Below are 24,291 nucleotides of genomic sequence, written 5' to 3' on the forward strand. Positions count from 1 at the left end.
TTAGATATCATGTTTCCAGAATTGTGCTTCAATCTAACATTGTATAATTCATCTTCCACGTTATCTATTTATTACTTAATTTTGAATAATTTATATGAATGGTTGACTTTAGAATTAAAATTTTTACAATATTTATATTAAAATGTTGCGGTAAACACACAATACGCAAAGGTATGTCACATTGCGTACATGGGAGAAGTTTGATTATGAAAACTCGTTGAGAAAACAAAACAGAGAAATCCGTAAAGAAAGAATGCGGAATAACACTGCTAAACTTTCAAAGATGTTGAACACGCTGTTAAAATTACATATAATTTCCTTGTTTCTTATTATAAAATGATACATTGTTATAAAATCGATATCAATTTAAAATAAATATTAAAACATAAAAGAGGAATATATTTAAAAAAGATGAAAAACCTAGATATTTTCAAAGATTGCATTTGCGTAAGTATACATATTTATTGAATGCCTATTGAATATTCAATAAATATATATAATTAGATATATTCAATAAATAAACATATATTTAAATATTTAAAAGAGAATTTATATTTTTTATAACATATGTATATAATATAATGTATGGTTATTCATTTATGCAAGCAATCAAATAATATGTTTTAATATCAAATTATGATATATTATATAGAATCAAAATCAATAAAAGCTAAAAATTTCAAACATAAATCTGTATAAATGGCAATATAAAGGATTTTATTGATATTTTTGTCGAGAGTTGTTAATCGATACCAACAAAAGTGTGCGTAAAGATGATAGATTAAAATATTCAGTTTTGAAATAGAAAAAAATTCGACTTATCTTATCTAATTAAGTACATTGATTTTTTCTCTCTAGTAATAAAGTATTACTTGAACACTAGAAAACATACATATATAAATGTTTTATATATGAATTGAACAAGAAAATAAAAAATGCTACTCAATTGCTATCAATAAAAACAGCGCGTATAATTTTTATAAATATTCTTTGACATGTAAATATTTTATAGAAAACACTCTTGACTACAGATCATTAATAATACAAAAAGTTAATCGAATAAAAACAAAAAAGTTGTAACACAAACTACATTTTGAAGCATAAATATAATTAGAATTTTAATATATTCGTCTGGTAGAATATGCAAATTATATTTTGCGATCATAATGATACTATTAACAATAATATTATGCAATGCTATTTAATAATAACATTAATAAATGTAATATTACTAAAATCTTAATAATAATATTATTAATATTATTAATAATAATATTATTTAAATCTAACATTATTAAAATAATATTATTATTAAAGCAACATATATTTCAAAGAAAAATAATGGAAAGAAAATCTTGGTACTTTAATTCTTAATTTCTCACTCACTACTATATCATACTTAGATTACATTAATCTTTTCTTCTCAAAACTTTGCAATTAACGTGAAAAGCAACGTAATTAATAAATCTCTGTAAGGATAAATCTGTTTAAAAAATGTAATAAATTGATAATTCGCGCTACGGGCCTGCGAGGCGAGTCCCGCCGAGGATTGCCGAGCGATCCCGACGATCTTCGGAGTCGGCTGCGCTACGCGAGTTGCGTCGTCTGCGTGCGCGAATGCGCAGCGAAGCGCTCCGAAAATCCGGCGCGAGCGTGATTTGTCGCCGCTCGCGCGCGCCGCGCGATCGCCCGATCATCGCCGGTGATCGATCATTAGCGGCGTCGCGTTGCGTCAGTGTCAGTCTGTCAGTGCGCTTCGCGCCGCGTGATCGTGCGTTTCGCACTCTGCCGTCGTCGTCGTCGTCGCGAGCGCACGTGCGATGCCACCGGAGTGCGCGGGATACGAATACGCACTTACGAGCCTTTACTTCAGTCGCGCCCACGAGACGATCGCGCCAAAGTGTCAAGGGAGTCTCGAGCGGGAGATCAAGCGGAACGGGTCGATCTTTTCGCGAAGCTAGAAGCTTTGCGCGACGTTACGTGACCGACGAGTTGAAAAACAACAAGTAATAATATCCGTCTTTGCTATATGTGTATCTGACAGCTTCGAGCGTTATGTTTCGTCGACGAGTTCGACTTCGCGACTGCGATATTAACGCTTCGTGATTTTGAGGCAGATTCGAGTAGGTATTTTATTATCTATGATTACGTGAGAAAACGCGTAACAATTTCTCATGTATAAAAATATCTTATATTTGAAGATATTTGTATATTCTTTAATTTTTTGAGATCTAAGTAAAAAATATCTGCAAAGTTTTTAATGGATGTGATGAATTAATCTCTCTGACATAATAATTTCATATTTAAAAATTATCAACTGGTATCAATGTAATTGTTAATAACTTTTGTATTTATTTATTTATCATGATATATGCGTATAATTGACAATTATTGTAAATTATTGAATCATATACAAAAAATGTAATAATCACAAAATTTAAAAGAAATATTATTATTATTATATATTTGTGTTTATTAGAATCTTATTGTGTTATTAGGTTATGTTTTAATTAACCTATTTAATCGATAAAAACAGAAATTGATTTCACGATTAAACACACACAAGATAAAGTAAATAAATTTAACAATTCTAAATTAAACTATTGTGACAGTACAAAGTACGATCAATTAAAGGTAATTAATGTATTTAATTCGCGGAGAAATTAAATCGAAAGAGCAGAAATTAATTTTTTAACGAGAGAAAATTTTACATTTAACCTAAATTTATTTAATGGATCGATCAAAATCAACGACTTTTTACCAGGCAATTATAATGAAAAGCTAATAATAATGTTTAAAATAAGGATAGTTATATCGATTATTAGATCTCAAAATAACAAAAACGAATAGCACAATTTTTACTTCTTATTTTCTTGTTTCCTTTTTATTACATGGCATTTATGTCACAGCAACGGAAACTGCGATAGGCTTATCTGCGATTATTCGTCCATTTGATTCGTAATTTCATATCTCAGGAAAATAAATAATTAGATAGATTATGAAAATGTAAATATGTTTGACATATTTTATCTTTACAAAAAGTCATATTATAATATATATAAAGTACACATTTATAATTAAATAATAATCCATGTAATTACGTAATAAATTAATATAATTGTCAGTACATTGCAATTAATGCTCATATGCACACCCAATATTCGTGATAAGGACATTAAAATCTCTTATCGGCGTTTTCGTGGAAAACGTTTGAAGTTGTGGTTCTATCAATCTTCTTCATATCGGGTTATAATCGATGATGATTTTTTTAAGCATTTTTTTTATCAAATTGTGCTTCAAATTGAACGTACACAAATTGTTGATATTTATTATGAATGCAATAATATAAAGCCGCTACATCCGATTCAGAGATTTTACGTTTAATCGATCAAGAACATGTATAAAGAAAGGAAGAAACGTTGTAGAAGATACATAATTTTTAATAAAGTAATAATTGTTATAAAAAGATAATTTTTTTATATTAAAATTGTGGATATGGGAAAAACGAATAATGTAATAATAAGAATATCATATAGAATGAAAACGTGAAAAATAGCGTGATATTGTATTAAATTTTTCTTGAAAATTACAGATTTTAAACACAAAGACAATAAACAAAAACATAAAATAATAATATGTGAAATGCTCGCGACTTGAGTGAATCATAGATGATTGAACCATAAAAAAGGAGCCCTTCGACATGAGCCCTTCGCCTACGGCCAATCGGAGCTTCCTGCACGGGACTGGCAAGAATGCCTTGATCCCCGACAAAGTCGTTTACGCCACACTCGACAGCTTAGCTTTGAAGCGAACGAGATTGCCTCTACAGTTGCTTCCCGTGGAGAGCGATAATGTTGCGGACAAGATGGAAAATTTAGACAAAGAAAAGCGGCTCGTTAATGGAAAGGCTTTGCCCAAACAATCAACTTATGAGGTACGTCGAAAGTACATGTTTAATTTTTGCAAAATGTATCTTGAAATATGGATGAACATAGATCTCATTCACAAAAGAAATTTGACTCTAATTTGAATCTAATTCTGTATCTTTAAAAAATTTGAAATTTACGGGATAGCTTAATTGCATCCAATATATTATTGTAAATATATTATAATTAATTATTGAGTTGGAATTACATTATCCCATAAATTTCAAATTTTTTTAAGATTTATTATAATATATTATATTAATATTTTTTTAAGAAGAATTATATATTAATATTTAAGAATAATTCGATTGTCAAATTTCTTCTTTCATAGAATATGTGATTTGTAAATATATTTAGAATATATTTACAAATCACATATTTTATGAAATTTAATATAAACATTTACTTTTTGTTTCGAGAAGTAATTTTAGACGCAACAGTTCTTTAAATCTCTATAATCAATTTCATGAAATTTTTTAAATTATTTTTAGGATATAAAAAAATTAGACAAGAATTATTGTTATTTGTACAATTTGTACAATAGAATCTCATTTGAACAAAAAGTGAGTTTATCAGAATTGTTGAAGATAAGGCAGAGACTCCAGTTATTTTCGTATATAAACCGGATGTATATTAAAAATAAAAGTTTACGTGACTCTCTGTGAGAGACAAGTAAGATGTCTCTTACGTGCGTAAGTCGGGATATACGGATATGCGAGCAAAAGGATGCTAATAGTCGGAGGAGTGGCTCGTTAGTATCTCTAGCTCTTACCATTGGATAAGAATCGCCAGGAGTTAACGGAGTAGCACTCGATGTTTATCATACATATTATCAAGATACCGTTATATCAAGAAGCACAGATTGCCGAAAATTTAAACGGGCGAAACTTTTCCGAAGCGATATCAAGCGCCTTTTATTGCACGATACTGCTTTATTGCGGGACAACTACGATTTCCTCGTATCACTGACATTCCATCGGATCAGGAATGCGAGTGACGGGGTAAAACGACCGACTTATAGTCGATACATGTGTCGGCTTCCATAAAATTGCGAAATTCTACCTTAGTCACGATCAACAATTGTGCCTTATAAAAATATTACATTGTTTTGTTTTCATTATTTTTCAGTCTTTATAAATTTTACAGTACCTTTTATTATGTTTCTCATTCCCATTTCCTAGATACACGTTTCTACGAGAAAAAATGTTTTGCTGACTTTTGCTGCTTAATCAAACTACCAATCAAAATTATGTATGTTTCATTTTTATAGAATACAATGGTTTTATATTAATTAGTAAAAAAGAATTTGCATTTTAAGAATGAATTTTCAGCGTGTGCTCTATGATTTCTAAATCTCTCTCTCTCTTTCTTTCTCTCTCCATATAAATGATATTCCCATAATAATATAATTTACACGAATATTCATTTGTAATATAATTGGCCATTGTTTAAAGATTCACTCAGAAAGCTATCTCTATTTTATAGATAAGCATTGTATATTACAACATACATATTTCAAGCTACATAGTAGCATGATTGTCAAACAAAAGAATGAAAAATACTAGACTGCTGCGGGAATTTTTCTCTACTCGTAAAAAACTTTCTCTCTTATAACATCTGCAGCGGCCGATTCAATTAGTCATTTAATTACACTCGTTTCGTCGTTAGGTGAAATCCGGGGCGAGTCATCAATGGAAAAGTTACTCCAAGTACGAGGCCTTCTCTTTGACGAAGTCGGAGAACCAGTCGACATCTTGTACCACCAGAATATCAGATTCCGGCACCAAATGCAATATCGAGAATATTCCCAAAGAGGAAATTCAGATGCGAACAAATGCGACGGAACCTGAGACGACCGTAGAAAGTTTACCCTCTATAAATCCAGTTGTAAAAAGAGAATCTTGCATTCAAGACTATCGAAGCGACAGTAACGATGATTTAAAATATCCACGGATAGAACGAAAGAATTCTCACGTGTACGTCAGGATCACTGAAAGTCAGGGCGAGAAAGAAGAATGCGGTGTCGAAGAAAAAGATTCCAATTCATCCAGCGATTACGAAAAGATGGATATAATAGATTCCAAAATATCTACATTTGACGAGACATCTAAAATCGATCCTGCATTATCAGATAAGACAATTCTCGAGTCCCTAACACATATTTACAAAATCGAGAAAAATATCCCAATCGCTTCTGAGATAGTCGCAAAGTCGCAGTCTGTAAATGATCTGACGACCAGAGAGATTACGTACGGAAATCCTTTGGGATATTTGAAGCAGGACGCGGAATCAACCACGAGTGACGAGGACGATAACGCGTCGTCGCGACACAAAAAAAAGAAGAGACGTTTCACCAGAAACGTGCTGTACTATGTACCACGGCATTTGGTAAAGCAGCCGAAAAAAAAGAAGAAATCGAAGAAAAAGTATACTCTGAGCAGTTCGCTAAGTTCGTTGCAAATGACGAAGACTCAAAGCACCTGCGCCGGGACCAGGAGGGAGGAACTGAAGGGCATGATCATCTCGTCGCCCACGAACTTTGTCCATGTGGCGTCCGCCACGAATCCCAGCCTGGTTCGCGATACCGTCGGGTCCAGCTTGGAACAGGTTGTGATTACTCATCAGCAGATATGCGCGGCTTTGCCTCTACTGATGAGAAAGGATGAGCGACGTAAGTCCGAGAACGAGAACACTGAACGGCTCAAGGTTGTCACAGGAATGTCCGACGTGATTTCCAAGCAATCCGAAGAAAACCAATCGGCTGTCGAAAGTGTCGCAGGTACGACATGTTGGATTTCTTTGTTGAGTTTGATAATGGTGAAAGAATTTATACAAATTTTGTCTTGCACAAGTGCGGCCTGATTTGCGCGATTTACCTTTGCATATCTTTGAATCTATACAATGAATATACATCGAGTTGGGTAATTAAAAGGATAAACGAGAAGTATAATAATATTTTTTAGTAACAGAATTGTAATATATGTATTATTTTAAAAATCTTCAAATTATTGAAACATAAAGTAATTAAAAATAGTAATCATATAGATGTCTTATTTTATAATAATTTATTGCATTGCCCTAGTTTTTATTAGTTTTCAAAGAGTACTAGCTACTTTTTAAATCTAGATATCACTTGATAGTTACATAATATGTTTTCACTAATTATATATTTTGTATTACGTACAATATCTATTATATATATACATATATTTTAGAGAGAGAAGCTTTCGCGATAAAATGTCATTTTGTGGGGAAACAAAAAGCTTTATATGTATATAATAATTATTTATATGTATACAATTATTTTCTTATAATTATATAATATAATTAATCATAATTTCAATTTAAAAATATTATTTTAATTGCATCTTTTATCAAGTAATATCGATTAAATTATGTTATGTATTTTTTCTCTTGGAAACATACGCACATAATACATAAAAAAAAACGATAAAATTTACTTAAAATATAGCATATTTTTTTTTCAAAATAGTGTAAATGGTACGAGCAGGTGCCTATCTCTGTGTCCACACAATATGTATTTCCGGCATCCAGCGATATCTTGTTTGAAATAAAATCTTAACAAGACAAATTCTCTTGCAGATAAGAGCGATCGAATCAACTATGCCGAGATAAAGAGCGACTTTTCAAGGGACTTGCAGGCGGCGAAAGTTTTGGAGCCCAGCCAGGAGCTGGTGAAAACAACGATTGAAAATCAGGCCGATTCGCCAGAAGGTGAAACGTATGAACCTGTCTGCGAGTCTTCTCCTCAGGAGCCGCCGCAGGCCAACTGTAGCTTTCTGTGGAGCAATCACTGCGCCAAGACTTTTCCGGATAAGCGCGACGCATCCGCTATGCCGTGCCATGCCTTGAAGGAAAACGATGAAGGCGTCGACAGCGAAGGATACGACGATGTCGGACCATCTAACTTCGTCGCTCAAGCGGTACGAATTATGTACAACGATTCCGTTATCATGAACCTCGATGGAATGGAATCTTCGTGCTAATGTAATTTGTGTAGATAGCGAAGCGATATGAATATGTTATTTAATAATTAAATAATAGTTTCAACTTGGGAAAGTCCGATTAAAAATTATGAAAATGAATAATAAGAATATTTATTTTGTTAGACGCAGAGTAATTAACGGAAATTATTTATACTTATCATGCAAAATTGCCATATTCGATGAAACTTAAAATCGAGTAAATGCATATATAAATAAATCTAAAAGTTATTTAAAAAAATTTTATCGTTGATTAAAAACAAATTTTGTCGAAAAAGAAGATATGATATTTAACATCTTAATGCGAGAGCTCGTATTGATTTTCAAGGAATATTTGCGCAAATTGATGCGCGGATTTAAGTAACCGCGTGCATTCTGATTGCTAAATGCAATTTCGCGCATTAAATTGGCAACCGTCAGCAAAAGTGAAATGGAATGTCGAATAATCGATTCGCGCGTTGCATGATACTAAATTAGAAACGGAAATGCGGCATCACGAATGATGCGTAATTTAATTCGTTTCTCCTCAAATTTCGCTTCGAAAACTATAACCGTACGCGTATTATGTTTCGCAAGAAAAATTGACGATGTCGATTCGTCGATCGCCGCGACAGGTGCGACAATTATTTGCTTCTTTAAATTACAAAAGAATGTAAGGCAATAAATCTTTTATCAGGTGTCCGATTACGACGACGTGGGTCCCCCGATGTCTCGCTTCGAGGTGGAAGAAATTAGCGCCGCTGATGCTAAAGATTGCGACGAGATTTACGACGATGTGATGCCGCCTAGCTTCAACCAGGACAGTTTAACAGTCATCGACGAGAGCGATTATCTGATTCCAGAGGTCGGTGAAGAAGGAGTACCGAGTAGGAAGCCACTCGTAGAATTACGAGCGACGTGCAAGGATCGCGCGGCAAAGGTGCCGCAATGTTTTGCTCCGACAACCGGGAACGATCGGTATTTCACGTCGACGAACAATGAATATTCCAGCGTAGACTGCGAGAGTCATCTGAGCGAGGAGGAGCGGGACGAGCTGGGTGTGTATGACGACGTCGGCCTGCCGCCAGGCGAGGAACGTGTCAATAGCCTTTACGCCGGCTCCACACCCGGCTCTGTCTTAGGATTGACCTCGTTGAACGGCAAAGAATCCGAGTGGGAGGACCTGGAAGAAGTCTCGCGATGTCCTTGTCAAACCAATGATCCATGGTAAGCATGGAAATGGGAAGAATAATAATGAGAGAATTTGCTATGTTTGCGAACTTCAAAATGGAAACAAAGACATATCGAGATACATTTTAACCTTTTTGATTCGAGATAAAGAACAAATATTCCTAAAAAAAAAACAAGAAAGGATAAAATAAATATTAATAATTGCAACATTCGATTTAAAGATTCGCTGTTTCAATAAAACAAGTGTAAAGTGTTAATACATGTTTAACTTTGCATGTTTAACTTTGCATGTTTATATTATAAATATAAAAAATGGGGCATGTTTTGAAAAACTTTATCTAAGAAGTAATACGCAAGTATTGTTAGCATGAACTGGAATTCGTTCGCGCGCGCGCAAAAAAGAGATAAGACTTGTTTAAAAACTAAACATTTTTTTCTACAACTTCATTATAGCGATAACGAAGTAGACTCGAAAACAGCGTGGCTAATTGCCTTCCCTTCGTCGGAAGAATGATTAATCATTATTATTAAATCCACAAGGTTAATATATACAATGAAGTGTTTCGAAAACATATACGGACATCACTGATTGTCAGATATAGCGCGACGCGATTAAAAGCGACGTCATTGTATTAATATCACATCGTTATCACTGCATTCCGTTTGAGATTGAACAAGTCATTAACTCATGCTTAATACAATGCTGCTATGATAATTATAGCGCTGACGCGAAGATGAGACAAATTGAAAATATTTTGTTGATAAAAGAAATTTTATATAATTATACATCTCTATAAATTTGTATGCGTGAAATTATATTTTATTATAATAAATTTATAAAATTATTTGTAGCGGAAAGAGTACCGAGGGCCAAAGTGTATGGAGCAAGAAGAAACTCGCTCAGCGATGGTCGCGGAATGTCAGGAGACAGCGATCCAGGAGATCTCGCAGAAATATCAAAGCTACCGTGCCGACGAGGACGACTCTCGAGACCGCAGTTGACGGTGAGTACTATCCAAGAGGAAATTTTACTATTAGGTAACGCTCGCCATATGTTGCGTGTATGCAGGTAACGTAATGTCGCTAAGAATATATACTTGAATGTCCCTCCTTGGAGGATTCCCGCTATAATCACCGGCATTTCACAAATATCGCGTGTACGTTCACATATATACATACGTGCGTGACTTGCGTCGGTGTAAAATTTTCGCGTGAGACGGTTCCACAAAATCACCACAATGTGCTTTCCGCTTACGCAATACACGCGCGCACTTATGCGTAAATGAAAGCTTGCCACAAAAATCTCGATACGTGGCATAATTTAAATTTTCCATAAAAATACTATAGTTAATAATTTTTGCATTTTAATAACATATATACAATTTTGTGTCATATTTTTTAGAAGTTTAAACTAAACTATGTATATACGATTCCTCGATCATTATCTATTTATAATTTTTTCTAAGAACATGCTGTCTGCTGGCAGTCTGATGTTAGATGACAAAAATAACCGCGTTATCGTGAGATGAAAGAATATTAGAGATAGCTAAAATGATATAGCTATATCATCAATATCGATATCTATAAGTGTATAGATTACGAATATATTCGTCACGAAATTATCCGATGATTTTCCACCGTTGAGTAGCTCTAACTGTTTCGACAGTACTTTCGACATCGCTCAATGATGTAGTCTGCGTAAGCAACACGTCGCACGTGACAGGATTTGCACAAGCATTTTGCCATTCGACCGTAACACGTATTTCGTTAACAGAAAAAAAAGTATTATATCCGTAAACATTCAAATAAAAGATAAGGCGCTCTATTATCAAGATGATTAAGCAAAAATTACTAATATATTCCTGGACAAAATTAATGCATATTTTTTTTTCACTTTTTCTTTAAAATTTAAATATCAGCTTTTAAAGAAAACGTGAAAAAAAATTACGCGTTAATTTTATCCCGAAGTATATGTATATATTCATCGATTGTTTACCATGAAACTATTAATACCTCAGAATTTTAAAATTCTTAATTATTGGGAATTTAATAATAATACTTAATTAATAAATATAAGAAATCTATTAATAAATTAGAAAGATGGATTGCGCTATAAATTTTAAAAAATCCTATTGTATATCCTAAAAATATGAGAAATACATAAGAATACATGTTTAAGTGACAAACATAATCATCTCTCTATTCGAAAGTAAAATAGTGTAACAATCCTCTTTTCAAGATCCCATTATCGAGGATATACACGCGGCATATTAGCAAATTGATGAGTGTAGATCGAACATGAGAATTTCACTTTCTGAAACACGGCAGGTCCATAATTATATCCGAGAAAGTCTGGATGACGATACTGATTTTCCAATAACGCGAGACGTTGATCGAAACGGCTGTCACGTCTTCGGGATTCCCATCGCCTGCGAATTGGCACCGTCCGGGAATTAATATGCCGCAGAACTGATTTCATTCCGAACGATTATTACCCCAGTCGTTTATTTTAAGAGTGTACATACATACGTGCAGCATTTCAAGAGTGTCACGGTCGCGATTCTGCGGTTTTGCGAAGTAAGCAAGCTGTACGGATTACTGAATCCGCAATCGTGTCTATTCGCAACATCATACCCGAAGGACAGTGGGCGGGTATAATTGACTCGACGTACATAGCACGGTATCGCATTTATAATATAATTGAAAGACAAGGCCGCGCGAGGTCGAGGTGCCGCGACAAAGCCTATTCTCCATTAATTCCAAGTTCCGCTGCACATCGCCACGTGATCGAAATGTCAATGCAATCGCGTACACGCATTTAAGACTTGAGAATGATTCCGTCGACAATAATTTTTATAATTTGCAAGTTTCAATAATCTTACGAAAGCTAAAATTAGCGGGAAGAGTTCTTATAAAAGCTAGATAAATAGCATTATATTATATTTTTTCCTATGTCTATTTTAATTAAAGATGGATGCTTTCGAGAGATTTTTTATCTTGAAACTTAAGAATTAAATTTTACACAAAATTAATATTTTTCAATTCTTTTCAATTCATTTATTTTGTACAAAATAATTATTTGCCAATATCAAATATAATTATTTTCAGAGTTTTTTTTAAGAAAATAATATTATCAATCAATCTATCATAATATTTAATCAATTATTTAAGAAAAGAATAATATTAATAACATTTTTTAAAAAAGAGAATAATTTTATTGCAATTTCTATAAATTATTTAATATATTTTTATTTATCATCGAACATGTACATATTTATATAATATAATTCGAATAAGTATTTCTGGATTAAAAAAATAATTATCGACATACTCAATATCCATATCCCAATTAATATTAAAAATTAATATTATATAACTATCGAAGATTCGATTTAAATGAATCCTTGGAATAAAAATGCCGCGTCAAAGAACGTCTATAATTTCGCGACTCGTACGACGCATTGTACCGTGCTATCAGTAAGGATGATCACATATCCAGGTAAAAGTTTTTACTTGTTCGTCGCACATGTGTTTTCCTACGACAGCCGATCACGTAATGCGTACACATATGTGTGCCTTTTTTCTTTTTCATCCGCACAACTGCAACTACCACACATGGATCCACCATTCGATAGACAAGAATGTTGCAGTCCATTCTAATACTAAGCTAAGCAAAACACGCAATTATATTCTATTCGCGAGAGATAAATGCAACATGTGCGAGGCACATTGTTGAATAAAGAATACGCGGGAATTGAAAACCGGCTCAACATGTGCAAGATATGACTGATACGATTGAGTTGGAAGTTTGCCATAAAATCGAAATTCATGTCAAGATCATTCGATTTATTCATTTAAATATAATATCGAAATAAACTAATGATAATAATAAATATAACAAGTATTATTGTGATTCATGCTTAGTACCGTAGCAAGAAACTGAGAAAACGGTTTCTGCATAGCATGTCCCGTTTTATGGAAAAGCGTTTTGCACGGTCATTCGCCTCGAATATGTATCAACGATCGACTTGAATACAAGCTCACTACACGCTCGATGCACATGATAATGAAAATCTTTCAATTGCCTTCAATAGCCATTAACTGTAGACTGAAAGAAAATATTTAATACATTTGCTTCTTAGATGATTGATCTTCATATAATCGATAATGATGATTCTGCTTCATATAATCGATAAAAGTGAAGAAAGTTTTTATAAATACATTTTGTTTTTTACAAACTGTGATTTTTGCAAAACGATTTCTACATCATATGTCCTGGTAATTATTGAATTGTAGGCAATTGGAGATTTAAGAAAAGTATCGTGTTCCTAAAAAATATTTCTAAAAATTTTTCCCTCGATTTTTATTCCATTCAAATATATATGACGATAGAATTATAAAGATCATTTCGTTCTGTTAAGATATCTATAGCACAAAGATAACATGAAAATAATATTTTCTTGATAATAAACACATCATCTACATCAAACATACTCGACTTAAATTTTATTTTCAATAATCACAGTTTTCTTATGGTTTCGAGTCACATGTATATCTATCGATTACACGTGCAATACTGGAGAAAATACCGTAAGAAAATATTGAACAATTTAAATACCATATACAATAAAAAAATAGTCTCTAGGACAAATTTAACATTTAACGAAAAATTCAAAAATCAATAGACAGAAAACCACAGCGCAAAGATAACAGTAACGCAAAAAACAAAAAGACAAAAAATTGATGACAACAAAAAATTTCACAATAAAAAATTATATTCAAGGAATGACAAACGTTTCGATCCGATTCTGGATCATTTTTAATGTCTCGCAGATTACAATAACATAAGATTTAAAAAAATCGCAACATAAAGCAAGGTCAAATCAAGAAAGAATAGATGATCGTTACAATGTATTACAGAAAAAAGAAAGGGGGAAAAAACGCAAAAATCGCAGATTTCGAGAATCCTTTAAGAAATCGCCTTTTTTGCAATCACGCTCTCTACGTTTCGATATCATAGGTGAGTGGCATATTATTCCGTCGTTTTTGCGAGATTTATATTAGAATTTTATTTGCAAAATTATAATTATGCGTGCGTCTCATAATGTCACCATTCTTTCTACGATTTTTGCGGTTTTCCCTCCTCTCTTTTTTCTGTAATACATTGTAACGACCATCTGTTCTTTCTAGATTTGACCTTGCTTTATGTTGCGATCTTTTTTGAATCTTATTTTATTGTAATCTGCGAAACATTGAAAATGATCCAGAATCGGATCGAAACGTTTATCCTTCCTTGAATATAATTTTTTATTGTGAAATTTTTTGTTGTCATGAATTTTTTGTCTTTTTGTTTTTTGCATTACTGTTATCTTTGCGCTGTGCCTATTGATTTTTGAATATTTGATTTATATCATACAACCACTTTTGCATTAATATGATTTCTTATTTAATGAAAAGTGACGCTTCTTCAAAAGTTCCTAAAACTTTTTAAAAATTCGGAGATTTAAATTTTCGACGTACTCTGGTGTTTACGCCTCCATCGTGTGGAAGCCACCTTAAAAAGATCGTGTGAGGATCCCTTAAGAAATCAGCGCGCGAGGTGAAAGCGCCAATTGCGCGCTCTCATTGTCAGTCACGGCCGAGCCGCGGGTTGTATCGTATGGTGTGTTTCTGCCTCGCGATCTGTCGCTAGCTCTCGGCTAGATTGCTCTTCAGAAAGAACAAGCTTCCCGCGTGTTTCATCGCGGTACGTCAACAGTGTGTGTCGCGACGCCGAGTCCTCGCGTCTCGCAATCTCGCATGCGCATCGACGAGATGTGGCAATGAGAGAGACGCTGAAGACCCGACGACCCAATACCCAAGGTAAGAAAACGAAGAGGGCCCGCCGCATCACGCTTGCCCGCGCGCGCCGGACGTCAAATTTCAGGGGAACGGGTCTGGAGAACAATGGTAGTCGCGGAACCTCCCTCGCGAATATCCTTCACTCGTCGACGAGTCGCACATCCGCTAATTGCTCTGCGTTGATTTTTGCGAGATCACTCCCGGATTTGAATAATTAGCGTATCGTTAACTCCGCTTATATGACAGTTTATAGTTGCTTTCCTTTATGAATATGATAAAGATTGGACGTTTTTTAATTTTATCTTTGTGCTACTTTCCGATCGTAGGTCTTTAATTTCTTTATAAGTTCGCGGGTTTCTTTTTAATTTACATCAAGATTCGCATCAAGTATTCTTTTATTTTACCAGATCGAATTGATTTAAGTTACGTAGATCTCGGGGAAGCGGCTCGAGAGAGTTTCTACTTTCCTCGGTGATGAGAAGAACCCGGAATCGAAAAGAACCCGGTAAAAATGCTCTCGTAACATACTCTCCTCCTCTCGGAAAAACCAGTTCGAATTCACATTCAATTCGTCGTTCATGACGCGAGAATGTCAATTTATCTATAATCTCCGAATCTCGCGTTGAGTAATACTTTGTGCAGCTGCGAGAGAGCTGCGTTTGATGACGATTGTCGCGTGACAGTTATATAAAACCGTCCACCACTGACATTAACGCAATGTGACAGTCGCGAAAGTCGTCGCCGATGGAAATTCCGACGAAAAAAAGAAAGAGAAAGAGAGAGAGAATCCGGAATCGCGCAGAGATTTCGCCATCCATGGCCATATTCGAGACTCACCTCGCTTGTACCTGTCTCTCCCTCCTGCCCCCTGGTCCAGCGCGCGCGTGGGCATGTGTGTACTTTTCTGAATCCCGCTCGGATCTGACCCTGAACCGGATGATTTCAAGTGGCCGTCAGTCTGGGCGGCGGCTCGATACTTCTCATCGGCGAGCCGGACGAGATCGCTAGAGGATGGAGATCAGCGAGCCGAAACGACCATCTCCAGCCGCAGCGGACCCAGGGCTTGGTGCAACTGCGCGTCGTCAATTTCGACGAAGACATGGACGTCCAGGAAACGTCGTGTTACGTGCACGAAGGTCCGCGTGTGATATTTTAGACCATCCGGGGAAATACGATTTTCATTCAGAAAAATTATTTATCACGAAATCTTAAGTGATATTTATCGATTGCGATGTATTTCCAAATTGGAACTTGAGAGAATACTCTCTGTATAATATTATGTTCCCTTTATCCTCGTGAATGTGTCGTTTTAAATTCGAGATGTATAAATATAATTCATACATCAATGGATATAACTATAATTTTAAAATGTATATTGTCTACTTCTTAGAAAAACATTAAAAGGATTTCTTTCGTACCTGGAGAAATCAAGGAATTGTTGTGAGACTTTGTGGGATTCCAAGAATTTTCCAAAATTTCTTTTTAATAATATTTTTATAATGTAAACAATCAGCCAACAATTTGCCAATAAGCCAAGTTATAAATCATTAAAATATATAATATTTAAAATATATTTAAATATTAAATATAATATATATCTTTTTGTTTCTATATTTTATAAATAAAAAGATAATATGTCCTATAACAAAATATAGAACATATTCTTATTATTATAAATTTTAATGATAAAGAAATGAAAATGTTATGCAAGTGAAGAATGATTATTTTACGAAAATTATATTCAGTTTTTTTCAATTTGTAAAACTAATATTTGAAATTTAAATAGTGTTTTTTCATCATAAAAGTGAAAAGGATTAGAAAATGCATATAATAAAAATTTATTTTAGAAAGTTGTATGAAAAAATCTTTAAAGTATTCTTTTCTTACCTGGAATTTTAAACAACAATATCGAACAATATGAAACAATACGAAAAATATATAATAAACAATATGAAAAATCAGTTAATTTTCAAGGAAATTTGTTACAAGATTTAAGTAGGCATCTGATTCTGGAGAAAGATTATTTCTCCTCGATTGTATGTAACAAACTTTTCGTCTAAAAGTAAAAAAAGAATTTGTGCTAATTACTGACGTAACTCAATTATCTTTACGTAACTTGATAATTTATCAATTTCTCTGATTGGATTTTCTGTTTATCAGACAGCGTTTCCGACGACAGCACGTACGAGAGCCTGTATTCCTGCCAGCCGGATGATTTTAGCAGTGATTCCGAAGCGGAAACGAGCGATACGCGACAATCGCATCACGATGTGTCCAACGAGTGCGTAATCAACACTTATCTGGAATGTCCTACGAGACCGACTCCACCACCGCCAAGGGAGGCCAGTTTAACACAGACCTTGGGCAAGCGAATAAAAATGTTGCGCAGGACCTGGAGCATCACGAAAGGCAGTCTTGGCAGGATAAGACGGCGAACGTCCATAGACGAATCCGGCTTTGATGACAAGGAATCCGGCAACGAGCATCACGATACTGGAAAATACTTCAACTTTCGTTTGAGGCATTTCCGAAAGAGCATCACTAGCCCGTCGACTTTCTATCTAGACGAGAATAATAAAAATGACAACGTTTACGATGCTCGCAATAACAACAATGGAACTGTCAAGGAGGCTATTTACACCAACAGTCAGTATATGGGAAGCGGCAGCGACCATTCCTCAAAAACTCCAAGTGACATCGGTAAGAGTCATTTTCTCAAGCTGTCATTTTTTTCTCTCTTATAACAAAACATAATGATAATTACATTGAATTCTGCAAAATGACAAAAATATTATAATTAATATACTATAATTAATATTAAAATAAATAATCAAATATCTCGAAAGCAAAAATACACGATCATGTGAACATTAGTTGGAGAAGATTCTGGCAATAATAACAATAAGTATAAAATGACTTAACGCATTATATTTTTAAATAGCAATTTTTAAATAATAAATTAAAAATGTAATTGCGAATATTATTGCGAGAGAAAATGAATTTGATGAGTGCGTCTTTGAGAGCGACCCGATTTTACCAAGTAAAGACTAAATTCAGAGGTTCTCATGGGTTAAATATACATCAGGTTTTTACCGCATTTTTCAGAATATTCCCATACTTAAGAATGATGCTCGTACATCGACGCATAAAAAGCGTGCACTTTCACCAGACTAATGATACTTGTTCTTAATTAATGTACGCGCGCTGATTCACGTATACTCGATTTATTTATCGCTCGTTTTTGCGCATGAGAATCAGCCAGTATTGACAAAATTTTAATACTCCTGTTTCAGATCATTATAGTGTGCTCGCCGATCAGGAACCTCTCTATCAGTTTTACGCGGCTGCAGTGGCTCGTGTCGCTTTTGAATCGGATTCCGAGGGCTATGAAGAAGTAATTTTTTGATATTTATTACATTTGAAATAAATAAGACATCTCTAAATATATTATTTGTGTATGTGTATGTACATTTAATTTAATATATATTATATAATATATAGAAATTCTTTTTCTAATAAATCTCTTTTCCTTCATGAGTTGCAATTCTTCTGAAAATAATAAAAGCTTTAATTTCTTTTTTCTAACGTTTAACTACTTTTTTAATTTTATGCAACTTGTTAATAACATCTATAATATTTTTTAATTTTATCTTAAATCTTTTAAATGTAGAACTACTTAAAGTTACTTCATAAATATATCATATTTTATTTTATGACTTAAAGATTTAAAGAATTAGGAAAAAATACTTTTATTTAATGCATTACTATTGTATATATAATTTTTCATCCGTAGGTAGAAGATACCATGTGGAAGACAGAACCAGTCGCAGCGAATCTTGCCAGAACAGGACAAAGAACGCTCTGGTGTCATACTCCACAAGTAATACACAGTGGCCTCTTGCGTAAGTTAAAACTCCACCATATATTTATACATATAAAAATATTGTTCATTTGAGATAAAATATGAAAAAAATACTTATAAAAAATTTAATAAATTAGAGAAACTAACAACGGAAGAAAAGAAGATTCAAGAAGCAAAATTCGAGATCTTGACTTCCGAAGCATCGTATTTAAATTCCCTTCGGGTCCTAGAAAACGAGTTCCTCAGTAATCATACATTAATGAACGAAATCCTGACGCCGATCGAGAGACAGAAGTTGTTTGGCGGGGTGTCGAGCGTGCTATCGACATCGCAAACGTTCTTAGCTGAACTGGAAGCTATATGGAGGGAAGATCCGATGCTGTCGGGTTTATCGGAGGTCTTACTCAAACACGCTGAAAAATGTCAGGCTGTATATGTGGCCTATTGTTCGAATCAAGTCAGCATAGACACGACTCTAAAAGAACTCAAGTAAGATGATTGTATAACTCTTTATATTTGTATATTTTGGAGAAAATTTGTATAAAATATATAACTTTTATCAAGCTATACACTAATAGATATATATTACTTACGATGTAATTATATTATGTTCCTTCGTTTAGAGCTCGGAAAGGCGTAAAGTTCTTGGAGACTATCAAACGTATAGAAATGCGACCACCGTGCCAGAATCTATCTCTACATTCCTTTCTAATGCTACCAATGCAACGTGTTACGAGGTGTGTCAATCAATTATTTTATATACAACTAATTTTAAAAATTCAAATAATTTTATTAACCTTTGTCATTTAGTCGATTATATAAGTTTGATTATTGTTGTTTGCCGAAAGTTAATATCAAATTATTTACATTGTTTTTCATAAATAATTTTGCATAGATTACCCTTATTAGCTGACGCTATTGTTTCCAAATTATCGATTGGAAATTCGGATAGAGCGTCTTGGGAAAAAGTTTTATCAACCTTAAGCAACGTCGTTGCCGAATGCAATGAAGGTGCTCGAGCTGCCATTCAGGAAGCCGAAATGGAAGCTTTAGCAAGGTAAAACTATCTATAATTAATAAATTTACATATAGTCTTTTATATATTAGATAATATAGTCTTTTATATATTAGATAAAATAAATCATATGTATATATTTGATTTCAGAAAACTGGAATATTCGTCGAAAATTAAACCGATTACGCTAAGGGGCAAGCAGTTAGTTAGAAGCGGATCGGTCGTACATTTGTCGATGAAGACTGACACCGAATACAAGCTCACGTTCGGGAAGAAGTTTAATAAGACACCACTCTACCTTTTATTACTCACTGATTATCTTCTAGTCACGAAATTGAAGTCCAAGTAAGACAACATCATTTAATATAATCACATTAATTTATCGATTAAAAGCATTCCTTAGGATAAAACTATAAATAATATACAATTTAAAGGAAGAATTTCTTGTGAAAGATAATAATTAAAAAGAAAAAAATAAAACTAGAATAGGATATAAATATCTTATACGTTCTTTTTATTAAATAAATCTCAAACACAAAACAAATTGTATATAACATAAAATACTTTGCAGTGCTCATGATGAATGCTATACCGTCATAGACGCATGTAAAAGGAATCTTCTAGCTCTGGAGTCAGCTTCTGAAGAATCGCCGTTCGCTGGACGAAATACTATGATATTAACTCTTCTGGAAAATCACTCCGGCCGTCATATAGAATATGTCTTAACATGCGATAATAATACCGAACGAGAACGATGGCTGGAAGCTGTCTCGCCGCCTAAACGTGGTTCAGTTGGCGAAACATTATATGAGTCTTGGGATTGTCCGCAAGTGATGGCCAAGTATCCATATTCACCAAATCAACCAGATGAGTTGTCATTACAAGCAGGTAATATATATTGTATATTTCATATTCGAAGATGTTATCAATAGAAGGAATAGTTTTAAATTTAGCAATAATTTTTTTCTTAGTAAACATTTATTTCATTGTTCTTTTTTTATTTTTCTACTTTTATGTTAAAAATATGAATTAAATAGATATGAAATTGCTCGTATAATCGCAAAATCAAACAACAAAATCGATTATTTTGATTATTTTTGACAAACTTTGACTCTTTAGTATATGTCTAATAAAATGTTTTGTATATAACGAGCAAAATCTCGTGACCCTAAATAGAAGTAATGTTCTATAGGGGATGTGATAAATGTATTGAGGAAAATGGCAGATGGTTGGTACCATGGTGAAAAATTGTTGGATGGTGAACAAGGATGGTTTCCGGCGAACTATACAAAGGAAGTGGCGTCAGAACACGTGCGTGCGCGGAATCTGAAACAACGACACCGTCTGTTGGCACTCAGTAGCAGTGTGATACAACAAAGAAGAGCGAGACAGAACCAAGGGATTCATTGATGAAATGAAAATGAGAGCGCGAACCGCTCAGAGACATTGTGATATTGTCTATAAAGTATTGACTGTTTATATTTATGTAATTACGCTATGACAGTATTTCATAATCAATAACCATGTGCCAATGTAATATTATTCGTCGCCAAAGTGTGAGAAATATTTTTTTTAATCTTTTACTATAATATATTCAAATTATAAAAAATTGACATAAAAATGATGGTATTTTACATATGTGTATATATAGGCATAAAAAAAGAAGAGGATTATAACAAATGTATGTGTGTTTATTATTTTTTATACAAATACAATATAAATATATAAATCTCATATATTCCTTAAATGTCTTCAATATGACCATATGTAAGAATATCTGAAATTAAAAATAAGTAATGAATAAAAATCAATGAAGATGGATATAAAATGAAACATGTAATTCTGTATAAATGCAAAATGTATGAAATCTTATTTGATATAAGCAGTGCTTTTGGCTCAGTGTATAAAAAAAATAAGAAAGAAAATATGTTGAATATAAAATATAAAATAATATTGAGTGAAAAATATGTAGAGAGAAGGAATATTTATTATAAAAATTAAGTAAGTAGCATGTATTTAAGATTAATGAAAGTAGTACGTGATAAATTGATAGAAAAAATGCATAATTATAAAATCTCATCAACATAAATACTTCGTCACGTTTCCTAAAATTAAAAGTTTAGGTTTCGGTTGTTAGAAGTTAATTTTTGTCCAAATATATATCTCCATCTTACAAGAAATTTCTTACATTTTTTTGCATTAATAAATTTTCGTATGTAATAAACTTTTTATATCTCTGTCATTTCTGTAAGGTAATCTCCAAGAGTAATCTCATATAAATATATAACAGCATCAAAATGACATATAAATGTATCGATTAATGAAATATGCATTGTACTCATTAAATTTGAAACATTTATATGTATAATTACACTGTTTATAATTTTCTGTAGATAGATTTGCAGATCTATAGAGTTTGTATGACATGTGAGCTTAATCAATCAGTATGATAGTCTTCATCTATCACAATAGAAATTGGACAATGCTCTTATCGAGCTAACAATTGTTGTAATTCATTAATGTTAAATGCGTGTTTTAGAATGTCCAGATGGTTTTACATCGAATAGCTTCCTAACAAAATACACTTGTATCATAGTCGTCAATGTGATGACAACTACTTGCGCGATTGACCACATCTGCACATAAGAATTATTATCCAATAGCAGATTTAAGTCTCTCTCTTCTCTACTCCTGCTCCAATGTTGAGTTTGCAGCATCTCATTAATGTTTTTCTCTACATGCACAATTGCATTCTGAAAGAAAGAAAATGTATATATAACATATAAAATATGTAAATGAAATTTATATATTATTTTTAATTGCAGAAAAATGTTTATAATATATATACCGTAAAATTCTCGACAGAAAGATTCAGTTCTTTCAATTCCTCAGTATATTGCAGCCATTGATCATACCTAATAATAGTTAATGATAAAAAATGAATAAATGAAACGGCACTATATATTATTTTGCACAATATAATTCTTTAAAATTAATCTTACATATTTTTTTTCTTACCTAATTACTGTAATGTATAAGTTTACTAGTTTTGCGGCAAATCTTGAAAACTGATTATCAATGCATACAGTATAGTAACCACCGTTTATGGATTGATCTTGATAATCACCATTGGGACGCCATTGATAAGGATAAACTATGTGTCCTTCTGGATTTCTCACTGCAAAACCAGCTTTTCCATCCCCACCACGCAAGACCTATAATAAAAAACTGCTTGAAGTACAATTGATGAGTGTAAAATATTAATTGTCAATTATTTTCTTGTAATGCAATTTTTATTAAGTCTTATAAGAGATTCTCACAAAACGATTTATCAGATACAGCCAAAATTATGACTTTCCAGGTATTGTATGATAAAATCAATACATCCTGAAACCAAGCAAACACGTGTCACGGCACTGGATCATTGCGCTCAAGGACAGGTGATTGAAATAGAATTTCACGAGACGTGCACAAACTGTCAAAGCGAGAACACGTGCTACCGAGCATTTCGTACAGCGCTTTCTCGAGACGTGAAACCTTTCGTGGCCCATTCGTGGCCAACCATATGGTTAGTCAAGTAAGTCGCATTTTTACTCTCGTTTTTCCAGCCAGACAATCGATCGCAATTTTCGACGATGGGTATCTGACCGGTCAGCCAGTATATACCTGGAAACTGACGTAGAAAGTCGCTCCTGGGTTCACATATTGAGAATAGCAGTCTTCCTTGCCGGCGTCGATGTGCACCTTGTAATCCATCGCTACCGCGGGCAAGTTCTCGTAAGAGAAGCTGTCGGTCTCGAAGGGCGCGATCAGGAGCAGAAACACGCCGAGTAGCACGAGCTGCATGTGATGAGACATCGTTTGACAATTAGCATTACAATGAATGACATTCATCGAACACGCATAACATCGCGAACGAGATCGCTGACCTACTGAGTGCTGCCAGATCTCCGTCGCAAACAACATGCAACACCTTGTGGAGGGGATAACGAGGATGTGAGCGTAACGTACGTGTGAGCTTGGAGAAGCGCTGAGCTCACACGTACGTTACGCTCACATCCTCGTTATCCCCTCCACAAGGTGTTGCATGTTGCTTGCGGCTGAGATCTGGCAGCTTGGCTACTGACAGATGGACTCCATATTTCCATATGTGTACGTGGTACGTGTTGCTTTTTACCCCTACCGGCATCCAACTGAACCTGGAGCGCAGTGCCTCTCAGCTGATTGTAAACTTTTAAATGGATCTTCTCTTTTCAGCAGCTCCAACATTTATTATATTTTTTTCTTCAACTCTTGGTTCGAGACCTATTTTATTTTGAATGCAGAAAGTGTAACATAATGCAATTTCCTTGGAGAAGCAGACGGATAAGAGATTTGCCTAATTTGTTTCTTCTTGTTGCACTTTCGCATTTCAAACTCTCCTCTCCAATTTTTCCCTTTCTCTTTTCTTTTTATTACATGCATCTTTCTCTT

The 24,291-nt window shown here is 33.8% G+C and overlaps 2 protein-coding genes across 3 annotated transcripts; one reads left to right on the forward strand and one right to left on the reverse strand.

Moving 5' to 3' along the window:
* The first annotated feature begins 1,626 nt into the window (after positions 1 to 1,626).
* LOC105256101 lies at positions 1,627 to 21,399 on the forward strand. Of its 2 annotated transcripts, none has more exons than XM_011265763.3 (15): positions 1,627 to 2,123; positions 3,593 to 3,934; positions 5,595 to 6,705; positions 7,530 to 7,870; positions 8,607 to 9,136; positions 9,953 to 10,104; positions 17,102 to 17,641; positions 18,235 to 18,335; positions 18,735 to 18,843; positions 18,941 to 19,292; positions 19,427 to 19,540; positions 19,699 to 19,860; positions 19,969 to 20,163; positions 20,390 to 20,706; positions 21,011 to 21,399. In XM_011265763.3, the coding sequence occupies exons 2-15, from the start codon at positions 3,701 to 3,703 to the stop codon at positions 21,226 to 21,228; spliced, it is 4,476 nt and encodes a 1,491-aa protein (XP_011264065.2). In that variant the 5' UTR covers positions 1,627 to 2,123; positions 3,593 to 3,700; the 3' UTR covers positions 21,229 to 21,399. The 2 variants fall into 2 exon arrangements, with proteins under 2 accessions (XP_011264065.2, XP_011264066.2); XM_011265764.3 differs by having other exon boundaries at positions 1,627 to 2,006.
* A 384-nt stretch (positions 21,400 to 21,783) lies between these two features.
* LOC105256100 (transmembrane emp24 domain-containing protein 1) lies at positions 21,784 to 23,789 on the reverse strand. Its single transcript, XM_020029051.2, has 4 exons — positions 23,485 to 23,789; positions 22,837 to 23,033; positions 22,667 to 22,733; positions 21,784 to 22,571 (listed from the first exon to the last, which is right to left on the reverse strand). The coding sequence occupies exons 1-4, from the start codon at positions 23,782 to 23,784 to the stop codon at positions 22,341 to 22,343; spliced, it is 795 nt and encodes a 264-aa protein (XP_019884610.1). The 5' UTR covers positions 23,785 to 23,789; the 3' UTR covers positions 21,784 to 22,340.
* Between the last annotated feature and the right edge of the window lie 502 nt (positions 23,790 to 24,291).

This window comes from Camponotus floridanus, unplaced genomic scaffold (assembly GCF_003227725.1).
Source record: "Camponotus floridanus strain SB8 unplaced genomic scaffold, Cflo_v7.5 scaffold19, whole genome shotgun sequence".
Lineage (NCBI taxonomy): Eukaryota > Metazoa > Arthropoda > Insecta > Hymenoptera > Formicidae > Camponotus > Camponotus floridanus.